Source organism: Lemur catta, chromosome 3, assembly GCF_020740605.2.
Source record: "Lemur catta isolate mLemCat1 chromosome 3, mLemCat1.pri, whole genome shotgun sequence".
NCBI classification, from domain to species: Eukaryota; Metazoa; Chordata; class Mammalia; order Primates; family Lemuridae; genus Lemur; species Lemur catta.
Genome location: NC_059130.1, coordinates 20325138 through 20342441, shown reverse-complemented (window position 1 = coordinate 20342441; position 17304 = coordinate 20325138). Strand labels below are relative to the sequence as shown.

At 45.1% G+C, this 17304-nt stretch overlaps 1 protein-coding gene across 1 annotated transcript in view; it reads right to left on the bottom strand.

Moving 5' to 3' along the window:
- PTGFRN (prostaglandin F2 receptor inhibitor) overlaps positions 1–17304 on the bottom strand; it is a 71205-nt gene that overhangs the window by 17976 nt on the left and 35925 nt on the right. Inside the window, exons 4-5 of the mRNA XM_045546912.1 lie at positions 15135–15515; positions 3466–3891 (exon numbers count right to left, since the gene is read on the bottom strand). Of these exons, the coding sequence (XP_045402868.1) occupies positions 3466–3891; positions 15135–15515 (807 nt within the window). The remainder of the gene's footprint in view (positions 1–3465; positions 3892–15134; positions 15516–17304) is intronic.

Below are 17304 nucleotides of genomic sequence, written 5' to 3'. Positions count from 1 at the left end.
TAATTCCCATGCATATACACATTAGAATTCATCTATTACAGTATCACAATGCCCCGCATTTGGAAGGTACTTAACTAATTGTTGAATGGATGAATAAATGAATTAGACACATTCTTTTTTATAAGATGATTAATCCTATAATCTGTCCAGTTATGAGATTTTTATGTTAGGGTTTCTTAGAACATTGGTGCCACCAAGCCTATTAGTAGAACATGTATGTCATACTCTCTCCAGAATCACTGATTTCTGAGGTTCCACTGAGCCAGCACATTCTTTCCTGATTGTCCTGTGAGTTTGGTCATCCACTTGTGAACAAGACATGTACTTATTGAGACGCTTCCATATTCCAGGTGCTGGGAATATGACGATGGTGGACAAACACATATAGAAACCCTTGCCTCTATATGCTGGTGGAAGAGGATAAGCAAAATAAATAAGTAAAATATGTGGTATGGTCAGATGGTGATAAATGTTTAAGCGAAAATAAGCCAGGCAAGGAAGAGAAAAAGTGTGGGTTTGTATATGGGGGAGTGTCACAATTTTGGATAGAGTGGCCAGGGACATCCTTACTAAGAAGGCAACCTTTACAAAAGAACTGAAGGAGGTGAGGGAGCAGGTCCTGTCCACCTTGGGAAAAGCACGCTGGGCAGAGGGAACAGCAGGTGCAAAGCTACGAGGCAGCAGCAGGCCTGGTGCACGTGAGGCACCTTGGGAGGGCAGAGTGGCCGGAGCGGAGGGGGCGCCAGGGAGAGCGGCAGGCGAGGTCAGAAGGTAACGGGGCCGGTCAGCACAGACCATCAAGGCCACTGAAAGGACACTGGGCTTTGCTCTGAGCAAGATGGGGAGGCTTCAAAGGAGTTTCATGATGTGACTTACATTTTAACAGGATCACTGTAGCTGTTGTGTGCACGGGCACAAGTGAGGAGACCAGTTAGGGGGCTACTGCTATGACCCGGGCAAGAGACGGTGGTGGCTGAGTAAGGGCAGAGTGTGAGAAGGGGTTAGAAAGAATGGGGAGTCAGGGACGAAGGTTTCGGTCTGAACAACTAGAACAATGGTGTTAGCGCTGAGAGGAGAGAGCTGGCAGAGAAGGGAAGCACCCTTCTGAACAGACGTTTGAGGTGTCTACCATTAGACAAGTAGAGGTGTTGAGCCAGGAGTTCTGAAAAGAGGTCTGGGGTAGGCATGTCAACGTGGGAGTCACTGGTGTATAAATGGTACTTAAATTCATGAGATTAGAGGAGATTACCAAAGGAGGGAGGTTAAATAGAAAAGAAGTCCAAGGACCATGTCCTGAGGCAGTCTAACATGTGAGTGCCGGGAAAATGAACAAGAACCAGCAAAGGAGGCTGAGAGGAAGTAGCCAGGGAGGTTGGAAGAAAGCCCTGGTGTTCCACAAGCCAAGGGAAAAAGCAAAGCATCTCCAGGAGGAGGGAATGATCGCCTGTGCTAAATGCTGCAAACTCAAGTAAGAAACCAGATTGGATTTTGCACTATGTTGACCACTGGTAATCTTGACACAAGCAGTAGGGGAAGATACGCCGTCTGGGCACTGGAACAGAGTAGGTACCAGAGAGAGTAAGAGGAGAAAAATTGGAGACATCAAGTACAGAGAAATCAAATATTGTTGCTATATAAAAAAAAGAGAATAATAGGTGGGCAAGTGGGTGTGGGAGACAGAAAGATGGAGGGGAAGTGAGATCAAGTAGTTTAGCTTTTTAAAGAAACATATCTAACAGCCTGTTGATAGGCCAGTGGGAAAGGCCCAGAAGAGGGAGGAATACTGAAGACATAAGAGAGAGGCCAGAGGGGGACTGGCCTCTGCTAGGACAGGGGCTGAAGGACATGGGCTCAGCACTGGGGGACAGGGAATGGGAATTCTCCTGATGGTTTCCATTTTTTTTAGGGAAATAGGAAGCAGGACCAATAGCTGAGAGAGAGGCTGGAGGAGGAGGTTTTGCAGAGGAGAAGGTGGTATGTAATAATCCCTTCGGAAAGTGGGGAAGTAAAGAGATTAAGGAAATGCAGAATGATTCCCAGGCAGCTTTGAGAGCCCACTTGACATAAGTGATCACAGCTTTACAGTGAGGCCAGTCAACATGTTTGAATGTTTTTCTCCAACCAGACACAGGTAGGGAGGTGGCAGACAGCTGGCTTTGAACTGGGTTGTGGCTTAGCCAGAGTATCATGCAAACAGAGAGAGAAGCAAGGGAGTTAAGGGCATATGCAAGGGAGTGACTGTGTCCAACGGGGAGTCTGGGCTGTGTGGCAATAGGTGACCAGATAGCTTACCCCTACCTCCAACCGCAGAACACATCTCAGAATGAAAGAGGGACCTATAATAATCACACCAGGACAACAGGTGTAAATTGGACTATCCTGAGCAAATGGTCACCCCGGGTAAAAGAGAAGTGAAGACATAATGGGAGTGAAGGACAATGTTGGGGGACACGATTAATAGACTGTCGGTCCCAGATAGGTCAGAGGGTTGTTGTTGGAGAACTAGAGGGAATGATCTAGAAAGACAGATGTGTTTAGAGGAACAGGATGCTTAAAATCTAGACTATGGAGGGGTTTAAGTTAGCAGAAGCGATGCAGTCTAATGTAGGGTATAAGCACAGGAGTGAAGGACCAGGACAGGGATATGATAACTAGAGAGAGGAGGACAAGGGACAGAGAATGGCAGGATTATGTATTTTAGGGCTCTCAACCTTGGCTGCACATGAGAATCACCATGGCAGCATTTAAACACTCCAGTGCCCAGACTGCCTACACTTTAGACCAACTAAAATAGAATTTCTGGTGGCACTCAAGCATCGGTAATTTTTTTTAAAGCTCTTAGGGTGATTCCAGTGTGACCCAGAGATCTATATGGATAATGAATTTAGCAAGACAGGGGTTGTATTAGACAGAGTGGCCATGAAACAAAAGCTAACATCTTCAAAGGATGAATAGAGGAGGACCTGGCAGTCGACAGGCAACAGCACTGAGAGGAGGCGGTATGGTCCCATGACGTGGGACTCGAGGCTGGCCATATTTAGGGGTGAAGGAGAATGGTCTGGAAGCTACAGTGGGAAACAAGGAAGGCACCTGCCCAACTACCAGGCCCAGTTACATGAGGCATGGGGGAAGGAGGTGCCACCACTTAGGAGGGATCCAGGGAAAACTGTCCCGAGAGAGGTAATGTTTAATGCAAGCCAGAACAAAGGAACATTCAGAGAAAACGTTCGGAAGCAGATTTGGCTGATGGCAGTGAGTTCTAGAGCACTCTCCTTGGGATCTGGGGATACGGGGGGTGGTTGTGAGTCCAAAGAGGGTGCAGAGGGCTGCACGGTGACTAATGCCCAGGCCATGGACTCCTGGTGTGGGAACCTACAGGGCAACTGTGCATCTGAAAGCACATGGTACAATGACTTAAGCAAAAACAAAACAAAAATGGATAAAGAACAAGAATACAGCTCCTACCTTCTGATGCCCAAAATATGTTGACAGGCTTGGAGAAGACATCCTTGCTCTTTACCCAGCTGCTGTTGCGCTGTTTGGTCCAGGCAGACACGACACAGTAATAATTGCCTCTGTCTTCCTCTGTAGTCCTTTGGATCCGGAAATTGAACGTGTCTCTATGCTCCTTAGAAAAAAGAAACTCTCCATCCTGGGCCCGCTGCTTGCTCCTCTCTCCATACTTTAGCGTCCAGTCCCCATCCATGACTGCAAGAAGCTCGCTGGTCACCACATCGTCACTGCGCCGGTTCATCCTGTAGTACCAGGAAACAGTAAAACGGACACCTGCCTCCAAGCTCTTCGTGTTCACTACCCGGCATTCCAGCTCTGTGGGATCATCTGCAAACCCGGGGACCTTAGACGCATTCAGGTACACCTGGTAGTCTGGTTCTGAGCAACACAGAGAGAAAGGCCAGGATGAAAACATAATTAGACAGAGCAACATACCAAGAATTAGCAAAAGGAACGAGACAAGTACTGCTCTTGTTTTGACAACTAAATGCCTACCCTACCAGACTAGAGAGACAGAAATCAGGCTCTGTGTTGGATAGGATCATGCAAGAGTGGTCTGACAAAATTTGCAAAACACTGCCCTACACATTCCCAAGAAAACCTCCCGATGCCAGAAGCCAAATGTCCTCAGCCAGAGTCTTCATTGTTTTTGTAGGGCTGGGGTCTGCTGTCAGTTTCCCCAAGAAGTTAAAGTCTTCTGAGAAGGATCTCTTAAGAAGCTCAGTGTCCACGCTCTACTAAGATTGACTCTGGAATGCCAAGCAATCTCACAGATCTCCAAAGCTCCCACTGGAAAACCCCACCCCAGAGTATTCTAGAATTCCAGGTCCATCAAGCCCACCATGGCTTGGATTCCTGCCATCCTTGGCCATGCCCAAAAGGCAAGGCCCTCAGGCCACCATTCCCCCTATATGTTCCTATCCTCATTTTACTGTTCCTATGACTTCTTCCACTTGATCTGTGTTCAGTGGTCAATAAACACTCCCCATCCTCAAACTCCCCAAAGGATATTCTTTTCACTGCCACATGTGACTCACCCATCATACTGGGAACCTGGCCCTGCTCTTGTGAGCACGCCACCCCCCCTGCCTGGCCCACATTCTGACGGGGTGGGAGGAAAGCGCTCTCCTAGCATCCCCCCACCTCTGTCACAGTCCTGTTGCTCCTCTCTTGTATAAAAACTCCTACTTCCATTTAATCCGTTTCTGCAATTCCACACTTCTGTCCTCATTGGCCCCAAGGCTTCCTCCACGCTTGCCAAGGAACTGGTGTTGGAATCCCTTTGTAGCCTCCTCTCCTCTGCCCTCCCCACTACCTCTGAGTGTCACACCTAATTACCTGAGGTTCTCAGGCACTGCAGTCTCACACCACCATGGTGACCTGTTTGGAATGCCCTGCAAACTGCCACTCATTCTCCAACATCACCTGCGTCCTGAGTCCCCCGAAGCGACACTTTGTCTCTATGCTCCCACAAGTCAGCAATGCACTTTTGCATACCAGTTACCCCACTCCATGAGTACTCTGTGCTTAAGGTCTCACCCCCAAGCTATAAACACATGGCCTTATATGCAGTAGGCACTCAATAAATGTTTACTGCCTTAATGCTAAGGGCTTTTAGAAAAGGCTACGTTTTTCTTCTGTAGGACTTTGCCTCCTAGGAGAAAAATAATTCTACCCAAACAGAACTTTCCATTTATCAATACGAGCATCACCTTGATCAAATAGTTTAGTTTTATTTAATGTTGCTTTTATTTATGACTCATACAGATTATAAACTGCTGAGGTCAGGGAACTGTTCTTCTGTGATTTACACTTTTAATGGAATTTATAACATCAAGACTTCTCTAAGAATGATTCAGTGGGCCACGAAATGGAGAGAACTCAAAATCCTAATTCCCTCAAATGTCATCTTCGCAAGCATTTAATTGCCTGTGCCCGCCCATGGGGGCAGATCCTGCTGTGACGTGGCGCTGCAGAGACACACCACAGGCTGCTGGAACGCCAGAGCTGGGAAGGGCCCCGCCAGCCACGCTGACCCCTCATTTTACAGGCGGGTGTGCTGAGGTCGCCCAGCTGGGGGGTGCCTTGCCCCCCGGGCACGGTGCTAACATACCACAGGCCAGCCTAGCAACAAGGGACTGTGGGACACGCACCGCTGAAATGTGTTTACACCACCGTGTGCATAAGACAAGGAATACTCAAATGACCCCACATCCAAGGTTTCAGACCCTTTTCTCATGTCCAATTTTGGATGCTGACCCAAAAGCAATGTGGGTGGAGACCAGGACAACTGAGTCATCTAATGCGGAAAGGAGAGATTTGACTGGCCGTGCGTATAGCAAGACCACCCTGGAATGCGGAACATCAACTGTCTGTGGGCAGAGGCAGCAGCTGTTACTTGTGAAACCTCAACTCCATTTCAAGCACAGTGTTTAAGCCCCTTCCTGTGTGTCACCACATTAACCTGCACGGCAAATTATGAGGTGGTTAAGAGCAGGGGTGAAGGGCAGGGGTCTGGAACAAAACTGTGTTCAAATCCTGGCTCTGCCATTTACTTGCTGTGTAGCCTCGGGAAGATTACTCAGATCTCTGGTGCCTCATCTGCAAAAATGGGGATAATAACCATAACCACCTCATAACGTTATTGTAAGGATTAAGAGTTAAAATATACTGAACTTAAAGTGCTTAGACTGGTGCCTAGTGTGGGGCTGTGTGCCTCTGTATACGTATGTACACATACACACATGTATGTACACACATCCACATATGCATATATTTGTCAATTACTATTCATGGTTCTCATTTCTGAGGAGATGGAGTTTTCAAGAGGTTAGTAACTTGCCTACCTGTCTCAAGTGTGGCAGATTTGAATCCAGGGCTGTATAATTTCTTCCACTTTTCAAGTATACCCTCATTTCAGATGAACTAAACTTGTCTCCTAAACTTCCTACTTCCTAAGTACCACTGACTAGCATAATGATTTTTAGGAACACTGAATGCCACACGGCAATGACACTAAGTTACTGCCACGAGGAATGTGACCCAGAAGGCAGTGCTGTACAGGCCTTCACCTCAGTCTGACTGACCAGTGCACTCAAACTCAATGGAGCCACCTGTGGGGACTTCTATTCTGCAGTCATAATAGATTACAGACCCTTTGATCCTTCATGGTTTAATTCCACCTCCTGAGTTTATTCTTCCAAAGTGGCACCTTTTGAAGGCTGTTAAAATTATGATGAAAGATGGTAGATGTTCACTGAGGAATTATTTACAACAGCCAAGACATGGAACCAACCCAAGTGTTTGACAGATGAATGGATAAAGAAAATGTGGTACATGTACACAATGAAATACTATGCAGCCTTGAAAAAGAATGAAATCCTGTCATTTGCAACAACGTGGATAAACCTGGAGGACACTGTTAAGTGAAACAAGCCAGATACAGAAAGACAAAAACTGCATGATCTCATTTACACATGGAACCTAAAAAAGTCAAACTCACGGAAGCAGAGAGTAAAATGGTGGCTGGGAGGGATGAATGTTAGTCAAAGGACACAAAATTTCAGTTAGGAGGAATGAGTCCAAGAGATCTACGGAACAATATGGTAACTATAGTTAATAACAATGTATTGCATACTTGAAAACTGCTAAGAGAATAGGTTTTAAATGTTCTTACTACAAAAAGTAAGTATTTGAGGTATAGATATGCTAATTAGCTTGATTTAGCCATTCCACAGGTATACATATATCAAAACATCACGTTATATACCATAAATATATAATTTTAATTTGTCAATTAAAAAAATGTGGTCGAGAAGCAGTGACTTGAATGACCAATTAGTGGTCAGACCACAGAACACGGAAAGGGTGGTCAAAACCAGCTCCCGTGCAACTCGAGCCAGAGCAGCTCCACCTTCCTGCCCTGGCCACACCACAAAGCTCGCTCCCCAGACATGAGAACCCAGCCGGCCCCTGCTCTGGCCCCGGCTCTTCCTTAGGCTCCAGAGCCCAACACTGGCCTGGAGCTGAGCTCCAGGCATCCTGACTGGGCGTCTCCATGGCACCTCAAGCATGGCAGCCTCCACCCACTCGGCATCCACCTCTACCAACACACCCCCTACTCCAAAACCTCACTCCAAGCAAACACAGCCAGCTCCTCCTCCCACTTTTCCAAGGACTGTTCCTGCTACCACATTCCTGCCATTCGCTCTCCTGGTCACCTCACTCCAAGGGTTCCTAAGTCCTGCACATTCTACTTCCTCAGTGTCTCTTCCATTTCTCCCTTCCCAGGCTCGATGCATAGTAGACACTCTATAAATATTTGTAAATAAGAGTAAAACCCTCATGAGCCACACCCTCACCCTGGCCCTCACGGCCTCCAGCCGAGACTGTAACTACCTTCAGGCTGACATAACTGCCACAGCATCTGTCCCGTACACCTCCCGTGGCTTTTCCCCTCACCTACCGGGTCAAGAACACTTCCCCAGCCAGGCAGTGAGTGTGCACCCAGCCCTGCCACCCACTGCCTTCTCGACTCCATTCAGACAGCACCTCTCCCCGTTCCCTAATCACTCCTACACTTCCAGTTCCTCTGCCTTCCTTCCTGCTGTTCCCTCGGCCTCAGCACCTGGCACACCTGCTCAGTCAGTTGTTGAAAAAATAACTGAACTGATTCTCCATTCTACTCCATCCTCCACCCTAAAATGGATCTGTTTAAAGCCTACATACCCAAACATAGCAAAATGAGAATGCAGGGGACTTGCACAATGTGTGCGTCTAGTTGTAGGGATTCCGGCTTGGAAGGAAAGAAAAATCTCTTCATTGATTTCAACAGTCTCCTTATTCTCTGTTAAAACTAACCTTACGTAGGCCCCCAGAAAAGGAGGCCTCGGCTTCAATGCAAAGACAAACAAAAACAAGTGGATTCTTGGCCTGTGAACTTACAAGGTGCAGGTTCATCTGAATTATCCAACCAGCCTTGTAGGTGGACTCTAGACTTAACAATCCTGGAGAAGATATGATTCCACTATGTCAGAATGGTAGGAGTACGGGTGGGTTCTTATTTCTTTTTTGTTTGGTGCATGTATAGAAATTGTCCTTTAATGTTGTTTTACAATTTCAAAAATTGTTTGCAGAGATTGTGCCCTTCCTCAAGGCCTATCATGCACACACCTCTTCTCTGTAGCCTCTCCTTCTCCACAGGGAATGTGCCTCCTTTGAACTGGCTCAGCATGTCACACCTCTACTTTTTATTCAACAAATCCTACTACCTGCCAGGTTCCCTGCTCTCTAAGGATTTTATTTGAACACTGCCTTGAACTTTGCTTATTTGTATGTATGTCTTATGGACCTTCTATAGGACTCTTCCCAGGGCCAGGGACTACCTACCTTATTCATCTGCATGTGCTATACATGCAGTGCCTCGTACATAAAAGATATTAACATACTTGCTGAATTGAAGTAAATTTAATATTTTGCATAAAAATGCTCAGTTTTGGCACAAGCATTCCACCACTGATTACCACTACATTCTGCTTCATCTCATCAAGAAATCAGCTAAGAAGGCAATCATGGTTATGTTTAAAAAATGCTTATCAGTTAAAGATGCATACTAAAGTATTTAACGGTGAAATGATATGGCATCTGGGATATGCTTTATACTATTCCAGAAGAAAACAAGTACATGTGTGTGTCCAGTAGAGGGAAGAGAACGAAAAAAGATCAGCAAAATATTTATAGCTGTTGAAGCTGGTAGTTATTTTTTTCTACTGTGAATATTTGTAAATTCCTATTTTTAAAAGTTAAAAACAAACACCACCATACATTGTAAACTCTTTCATAGAATACTGAGGCCCAATCCAGGGGACATCACTGACATTCTGAGAAGCAGGGTCTGCTCCCAAATCTGGATCCCAGGACAGTATCTGCTCATGTCCACACTCTCCCCAAAGCTACAAACTCCAAGAGTGACCTTTGGCAAAAGACAGACTTCCAAAAAAGATGTGGCTTATTAAACTCCTTTGTTACAGCTTTCAAAACAATTAAAAGCTTTCAGAATCATTGGCTAATTTGTAAAAATAGTTTGTCCCTCCTGTGTGCAAGACCGTCATCTAGAGTTTCCACATAAAATACCTCCTTTTACTCTCCCAACAATTCTATAAGGCAGGTATTATGATCCCCATTTTATAATAATGATAACAACTGGCATTTCCTGAGGGCTTTCTATATGCCAGGCACCATGCTATATGCCTTCTTTGCATTTTTGTTTAATCTTCCCAACAACCTGATGAGACTGGTACTATTAAATATTTTCATGTACGTTTCCAAATGAAAAATAAACAAACAAAAACAAAAATGAAGCCCAGAGGAACTAAGTTTTAGAAGACCAAGGTTTTACATGGTGTGTGTGAACAAAATTAGAGGAGAGGCTTTGGCTCCATGGCCTGGCTCCCACTACAACCAAATTGCACACCCTCCTTACACACCCAGGTTATTAATGCTTTCTCAAAGCTTGCAACATCCCAGAAGACAAGAGTGATGATAATAGCTGAAGCACTAATCCTGAAATGTGCACAACAGGGCCGTGTTCTGATACCCACTCCGAAGCTTAGTTAACTTGGCACAGCTAATTAGACAAATGGGCTGCATGCACCAATTAGAGGAAACAGGAGTGCTCTGTGTGCTGATGACGTGGTTTTATTATCTTGAACCGGGCAGGTACTTTAGAGGCAGCTGAGTACTGACTAACTGTCAAAGAGGTGCCACGATCATCATTTGTATAATGTTTAAAAAGAGATGGCTATAAATGAGGAGCCATTGCTTGCGGGGAGACACTTTACCTCACCTTAGCAGAACCATTACTATGAGGATATATTCAGCACTGGCCATTTCAGAACAATAAAAATTATATCATTTGGATGGAACACCTATGTCCCACACCCAAACTGATATTCATGAAGTTTCTCTTTCATCCTCCTCACTCACTCCTCCCTGAGAAGGAAAAGTGAATTGATCTGGGGGCAGGGGCACGACAAAGGCTGGGGGTGGTCAACTCTTTCCCTTTCCCCAGCTAATCTCGGAGTAGCTGCTTCCAGGACACACATATTCCTAGGGTCTCCATGCTGGGCTCCTTGACACCCTAAGACACACTCATGTCTCCATTGGTTACGAACTTGGTGGGGAAATCAGGCCAGGCACGGCAGCTCACTCCTGTAATCCCAGCACTTTGGGAGGAAGAGGTGGGAGGATCACTTGAGGACAGGAGTTAGAGACCAGCCTGAGCAACACAGCATGACCCCCATCTCTACCAAAAAAAAAAAAAAGAAAGGTTAGCCAGGGGCATGGCGGCACATGCCTGTAGTCCCAGCTACTCAGGAGGCTGAGGCAGGAGGATTGCTTGGGCCCAGGAGTTTGAGGTTACAGTCAATTATGATGATGCCACTGCACTCTAGCCCAGGAAACAGAGTGAGACCACATCTCGAAAAAAACCAAAACACATGAGTTTGTAAGGATCGTTAAGGAAAGAAGGTAGATTAAAAAACAAAAACAAAAACAACCAAAACACTAATAAATCATTATCATCATCATCAAGAAAATGTATCGAGCACTCAAGTACCAGGCACTGTGCTGAGCACTTTATATGCATTATCCTATTAAACCAAGAAAATCAAAGCTTACTTAGAAACGTTAAACAACACGCTCAAGACAACACACCTAGAAGGTGGGGGAGTGGGACTCAACACAGGTCTGTCCCCCTGACTCCAACACTTGGCCACATACTCTTCTGCCTTCCGGGATAACCCTGGACAGATAGCTGATAATAGTTACCCTTAAAAAACCTTCAGGTCTAAATCTTATTTCCTATAGATGGCCCAGAACTCTGAAGTTTCTATCAAGTACTTAGCAGATTAACGGCTCCTCTTAAAGAAAAATAATTACCTTTCTTGCTGGCACTCTGCTGGAAGAGGGGACTGTGCTCTAGTGGGAAAGAATGCAAATCAGGCCCTTAAGACTGAGCAGCAGAACTCAACTCTGCCTCCTCCCGCTCTTGTATCCGAAACCCGTGGAACCCTCTCCAATTAACACCATGGAAGTCTGGTACTGCCGGCAGAGAGCTCAACCATGAACTGATTAGTATCCAACTCTTGCCAAAGGCTCATTTAAGACATCTGATAGCAGAAGGAGATGGCTTAATGTGCAGATTAACTAGCCATTCTGCTAGATTCTCTAAGTTTTAGACATATACTAAATTGGATCAACACAAAGCAACATTTGTCCCCCACAGTAATTCAGCTTCTCACAGAAACTTCTTCACACACTAAAGATTTATGCCCCCAGCTTTTACAGAGGGTGGATATAAGAAACATCCATTTAAACAATCATTTAGGGCCTTTTGTAAAAGAACAGTTGAAAGCCCTGTCCATTATGTTATCCAAGGCCCCTGAAATGAAAAAGCACACAATAAATTCAGTGCCAAGAAAAAGTTTGTCTCTCTGAAAGAGTTTATGGTTTCCTTCCTTAGAGGAGAACTGTATAATCACATCTCTCTTTGTCTCAACTCTTCAAAACTTCAGAGACAAATTCAGCACTCAAATGCAATAACTCATTCATGTCAACCACCTTGCAATATCTATTCTTTAATTTTCTTTTACCCCTTTTGATTTTATTTTTATGTCTCCTGCTTTAAGTTGTGCTTCATTTTGCAAGGCAATTTAAATCTTTTTTCCCCTTTCAAAGTAGGACATAAAAATTCTAAGTAAAAGAGGGTTTTTCTAACCCTTTAAAACTTCATCGTGACCCTCCTAACCGCTACAAGTACTCTTGGACTAGCCAGGCCCATTCGGGTCACTGCCCTGATGTCTTCCTGGTGAACACGCTAGAACTTGAGAAGACCCCAATCAGTTTCAACCCACTCATCTGCCTCAGTGCACCAACCCCAGGCAAATGAGGACAAGAACTGCCCAGCTTTAGGACTGCACACACTGGAGTTTCAGGAGTGAAGCTGATTCTCAAGGCCAACAATGTTTCTATATAAGATTAAATATTTGATGCATATAAAGTCCTTAGCCCAGTACCTGGCACACAGTAGGTGTTCAATAAATGGTAATTATTACTCTTAATCTGTCAAGTGGCAAAATTGAGTTTTGTGTCATATCTACATGGGAACCAGCTTTCTCAAGAACTCTTCTGTGACAACATTCTACAGTCTCACATCTAAGATGACCTATAGAATAGAGTACTTGGCAGGTTATCTGTCTTTTTTTTTTTTTTTTGGTCCACTTCTCAGTTACCTCATCCAGACCCCAAGTTGTATGTGGTATGGTATCTACATGCATATGCATACATGTTACATATCTAGACAAACATTTAGTGTCAGGCCAGATGCATCAATTTCTGGGCAGATTCCAGTTGGCAAGTCTTGAAGAAAGGTCTGCTGCTGTACTCATGCCCTACTCGCCTCCTGACAAGTGTCCAGGCAGCTGTAATGGTGTGAGTCATAGGCACAGGGAAGGAGGAGAAGATTTAAGAGGAAGAAAAAAGAATAATGCAGTCATTTTTCATACCACTCACACTCTCGGCAGGTTTACTTGGGTGTAAATATTTCTGGATATTCTAGGAGTTGAGCATTATTCCTTTCTTTGCCATTCGGGTTTTCCTATGCACATATATTAACATAATCCATGTGTTGGTACCTGTTTATTTGTCCATTCAGCCAGTATTTATTGAGTGCCTATTATGTGCAAAGCACTGGGGAAGGTGCAGGGTTCTATATATATTAGCATCAGTTAGGGAAAAGCACACTGATGACTTTCATGACAATGGTGCCGGCACTCCACAGGAAAACAAATGACGGGATCCTTGTGATAATAACTGAGCCTTTCCCACAATTTAGTCTCTTTATTTCTTCTCTCTCTGGAGAACACAGCTACCAACAAATCCCTTCCAGTCAAAAAAGCCCACTCCCTCCCAGAGCTCCCCTCCTGTTGTCTGACAGTCCCTGTCTCTCCCCCCGGGTGTACCAGGATCAATGCACGAGTACTTCAAAGACGCCCTCAAATTGGAGTGCAGGCAGCACTTTCAATAAAAACAAAATCCTTGAGGCTGGGATTCAGAAGTTGGAGGGGGAGGGGCACCGAGGGTACTGACAGCCAGCGCTGGGATTTGACGGCACCACACAATGCACTGAGGATCAGAGCGGTGAGACAAATTCTGCTCCAGAGATGAAAAATCTTCTTTTGGTGCTGACAACATCTGTTTTATTTTGAAGGTTGCTAAGGAGAGTTCTAGCTGGGCCAACATTGTTCCAGTTCAGTACTTCATAGTGAGTTTCTTGCATGGGGTTCAGACGGCGGGAATAAAAGCTCGCCAGATAAACCCCGCTCCTTTCACTTTTCAGATATCAAAGGATCATTTTGCCAATGGGGATGACTAACACCCTGCGTTGTCTCCATCGGAATTGGACTGTCCCTTCTGCTTGCTCTTATTACTCTTCTCCCTGCCCCCTCTGTCCCCACTTGCCAACTCCCCATCTTTGCCAAATAAAGGCTTACCAGGGAGAAAAGGACAGTGAATACACCACTAACCCAAGAGAAGATTTTGATGCAGAGATAAGAAAGACGTCATGGGGGTCATGGTAGAAGGATCAGACAAAGGAGGAAATGATTTCCTGGCCTTTAAAGATCTGTTTTGCCTCCTAGCATTCAGAGCCATGCCAAATGCCTGCATCAGCGCTCATGGGACAGGAGGGAGATCAAGCTCAAAACCAGGGAAGAACCTGACTGGCAGACCCGTCCCATCTTTGTAATAATGGAGGGGGGAAGAAAAGCTCTCCACAGTCCACTCAATACCATCCCCTAGAATTACCTGCAATTACAAGACATAAAAATTAGGAAAAGTTAGTGTAAATTTTGCCCAGAGGGCAAACCTTTAGGGAAAAAAGAAACAGAGGAAGATGAGCATAGCAGAAAGCAAGAGGACATGCCAGTGACCTTCACATATACGGCAAGTTGTTATAGAACAGGTGGCAAGGTGGGAGCAACTCCACCCCTGCACTGGGGGTATGACACTCAGGCTGGGAAAACCCATAAAAAGAGCCTGGGGAATCAGGAAGGCCCCTACACGGAGCTGGTATCTGCAAATAAAATCATCTGGGGATTCCAGGGTATGACATGAAAAACACACTTTGCATTAACTGAAGGAATTCTCTTTCTGCATTGGACTGTGAAAAAGCATCAGCTCCTGCCGGGGAGCACCTAGGAGTCCAGGAAAAAGAAAGGAGGAATGGCAGCGGGTCTCCTTCCAATAAAGATCCATTTCAAAGAGCCATTCAGCAGTGCCCCAACCCTGCAAACCTCGACAACAAAAGGAAATCATATCCTCTCCAATGAAGGTACTGAGACAACTGAGGCCACATTATCCAAACATTTCCCTTGCCTGCCAGATTCTATTTCAGCCAGTTTTGCTTTCAAACCCCTCGCTTAAGATCTATCTGGGCCAAAGTATGCTTGAACCATGTAAAGAATGTGGAAGTAATGCAAAACACAGTGCACCCTGACTCCTCCAGGTATCTCCCAGGAGGGATTAAGCTGGTGCGGCGAAGAGTCATTCTCCAAACCACTCACCTAGCCAGGTCACACCCACACTGGCTGGGGCAGACGTGGTCTCTGCTACTTTGTGCCAGCTCCTGTTGTGTCCAGGTGCCCAGAGTGACACGTGGCAGAAATAGAAGCCAGAGTTTTCTTTGCTAACATCTCGAACCAGTAAATGGTAGGAGCGTGCATCCACGTGACTCAAAGCAATGTGAGGCGAGCTGTGCACCAGGGATTCACGGTCCAGCCGTGCCAACACGTGGGAGCCAGGCAAGGTGCTATCGGGCATCCTGCTGAAGTACCACGTCACCTCGGGTCGCACGTCATCTGCTCGGTCTGTTGTGATGTTGCAGGTCAGCTCCAGTTCCTTCCCTTCAGCCACAGACACATTCCTGGGCACAGCTGCTCGCAGAGCTTGAAAATTAAACACAAAGACATCTAGATAATCTGGATTACATTTGCCCCATACACACCCCTCGCCCCCCTTTTAGATCATCTCCTTTTAAGTTCTTTTTTTTTTTTATTTTTTGAGACAGAGTCTCACTCTGTTGCCCGGGCTAGAGTGCCGTGGCATCAGCCTAGCTCACAGCAACCTCAAACTCCTGGGCTCGAGAGATCCTTCTGCCTCAGCCTCCTGAGTAGCTGGGACTACAGGCATGTGCCACCATGCCTGGCTAAATTTTTTCTATATATTTTTAGTTGTCCAGATAATTTCTTTCTATTTTTTTTAGTAGAGACGGGGTCTTGCTTTTGCTCAGGCTGGTCTCGATCTCCTGAGCTCAAACGATCCGCCCGCCTCGGCCTCCCAGAGTGCTAGGATTACAGGCGTGAGCCACCGCACCCGGCCTAAGTTCTTATTTATGGAATTAAAGTGAGAAGGCTTTGTACAGTTGTAAGTGCTTGAGAAATATTTAATGAATAAATTAATGAAATATACATTTCTTTTTATTTTATAAAAACAGTAATAGCAGCAAACATTGATATACATCTTCTATATGCCAACTAGTGTTCTGAGTGCTTTATAAATATTAATCCTCAAAACAATTCTAAGAGGTAGGTAGATGCTATTATTATTCTCATTTTACTGGTGAGGAAAATTGAAGCACAGAGAAGGTAAGTAACTTGCCGAAGGTCACACAGCTAATATGTAAACAGAGCTGGGATTGAAATCCAGACTATCTGCCTCTAGGAACTCTGCTCTTAACTGTTACATTATCCTTTGATGAGAAATCTGCTGAAGCTTGCAAAGATATACTTTCTCCACATGTATGATAAAACTTGGGTGACTTCACAGAAAAACGACAGCTTAGTTCCAACTGGTACATATTGTCAGTTGATGGCTGGGGAATGGAGGGTCAGAAGTGAGGGTGATGAAGGGGAAAAATCCTAAACAGAATGGCCAAGAAAGAGAAACCATGCAATTTTCCTTATGAATCCAGTCTTCAAAATGTAATGTACTTAGAGTATCATTTATTTCATTAGACATACCTACCTACAAGTCAATCATAAAACATATATTCTCAAATCTAAACATAATGATTTTTGGATTACCCACACTACTGCCCTTTCTCATTAGTGTGGATAATTAAAAGTAGACCACATTTAGATGAAGCAGTGTTTGGTGCCACAGACTCAAGGCAGGTCTAGTTTCAGCATTCCCCTGTCACAGCGTTTACATGTAAACATTTTACTCTATTCAGGGGGTTTTTAAAAAGAAGTTGAACATCTGTAATCAGAGAAGAAAAGCATCGACTCATGATAATGCTCTGGGAACAATTAGCAAGATGATAAACAGCCAACACCTCCCGGGAGATTCAGGCGAGGCACGGCCCTGGCCTCCGTGGTGGCTCAGTATCCACTGCCGTCCCCGTAATCTCACGGGCAAAGGCTGGCACCAATTCAGAAAAGACCCAACCTCAAAGCCCGTGCCTTTTGGCATAAGTTACTTTCATATGACTATTTCCAAAGCCTGACAATATCTCAAGCAAGAATTTCAAGTCAAGTTCAAGAAGCACCTTGACAGAAGACAGAAAATGAGGTGGGGACAGTATTAGAAAAAGAAATTTAAAAGTCTAATTTCTCCCTCCACCCATCCTCCAAATTCTTTCTCCTCCCTCACCCCTGTAAAGGGGCTAAGAGGAATCTTTTCAGAGGATTTAGTAAGGAAACTGCCTCCCTGAGCCGAGTTCTGCAGTTAGAATCA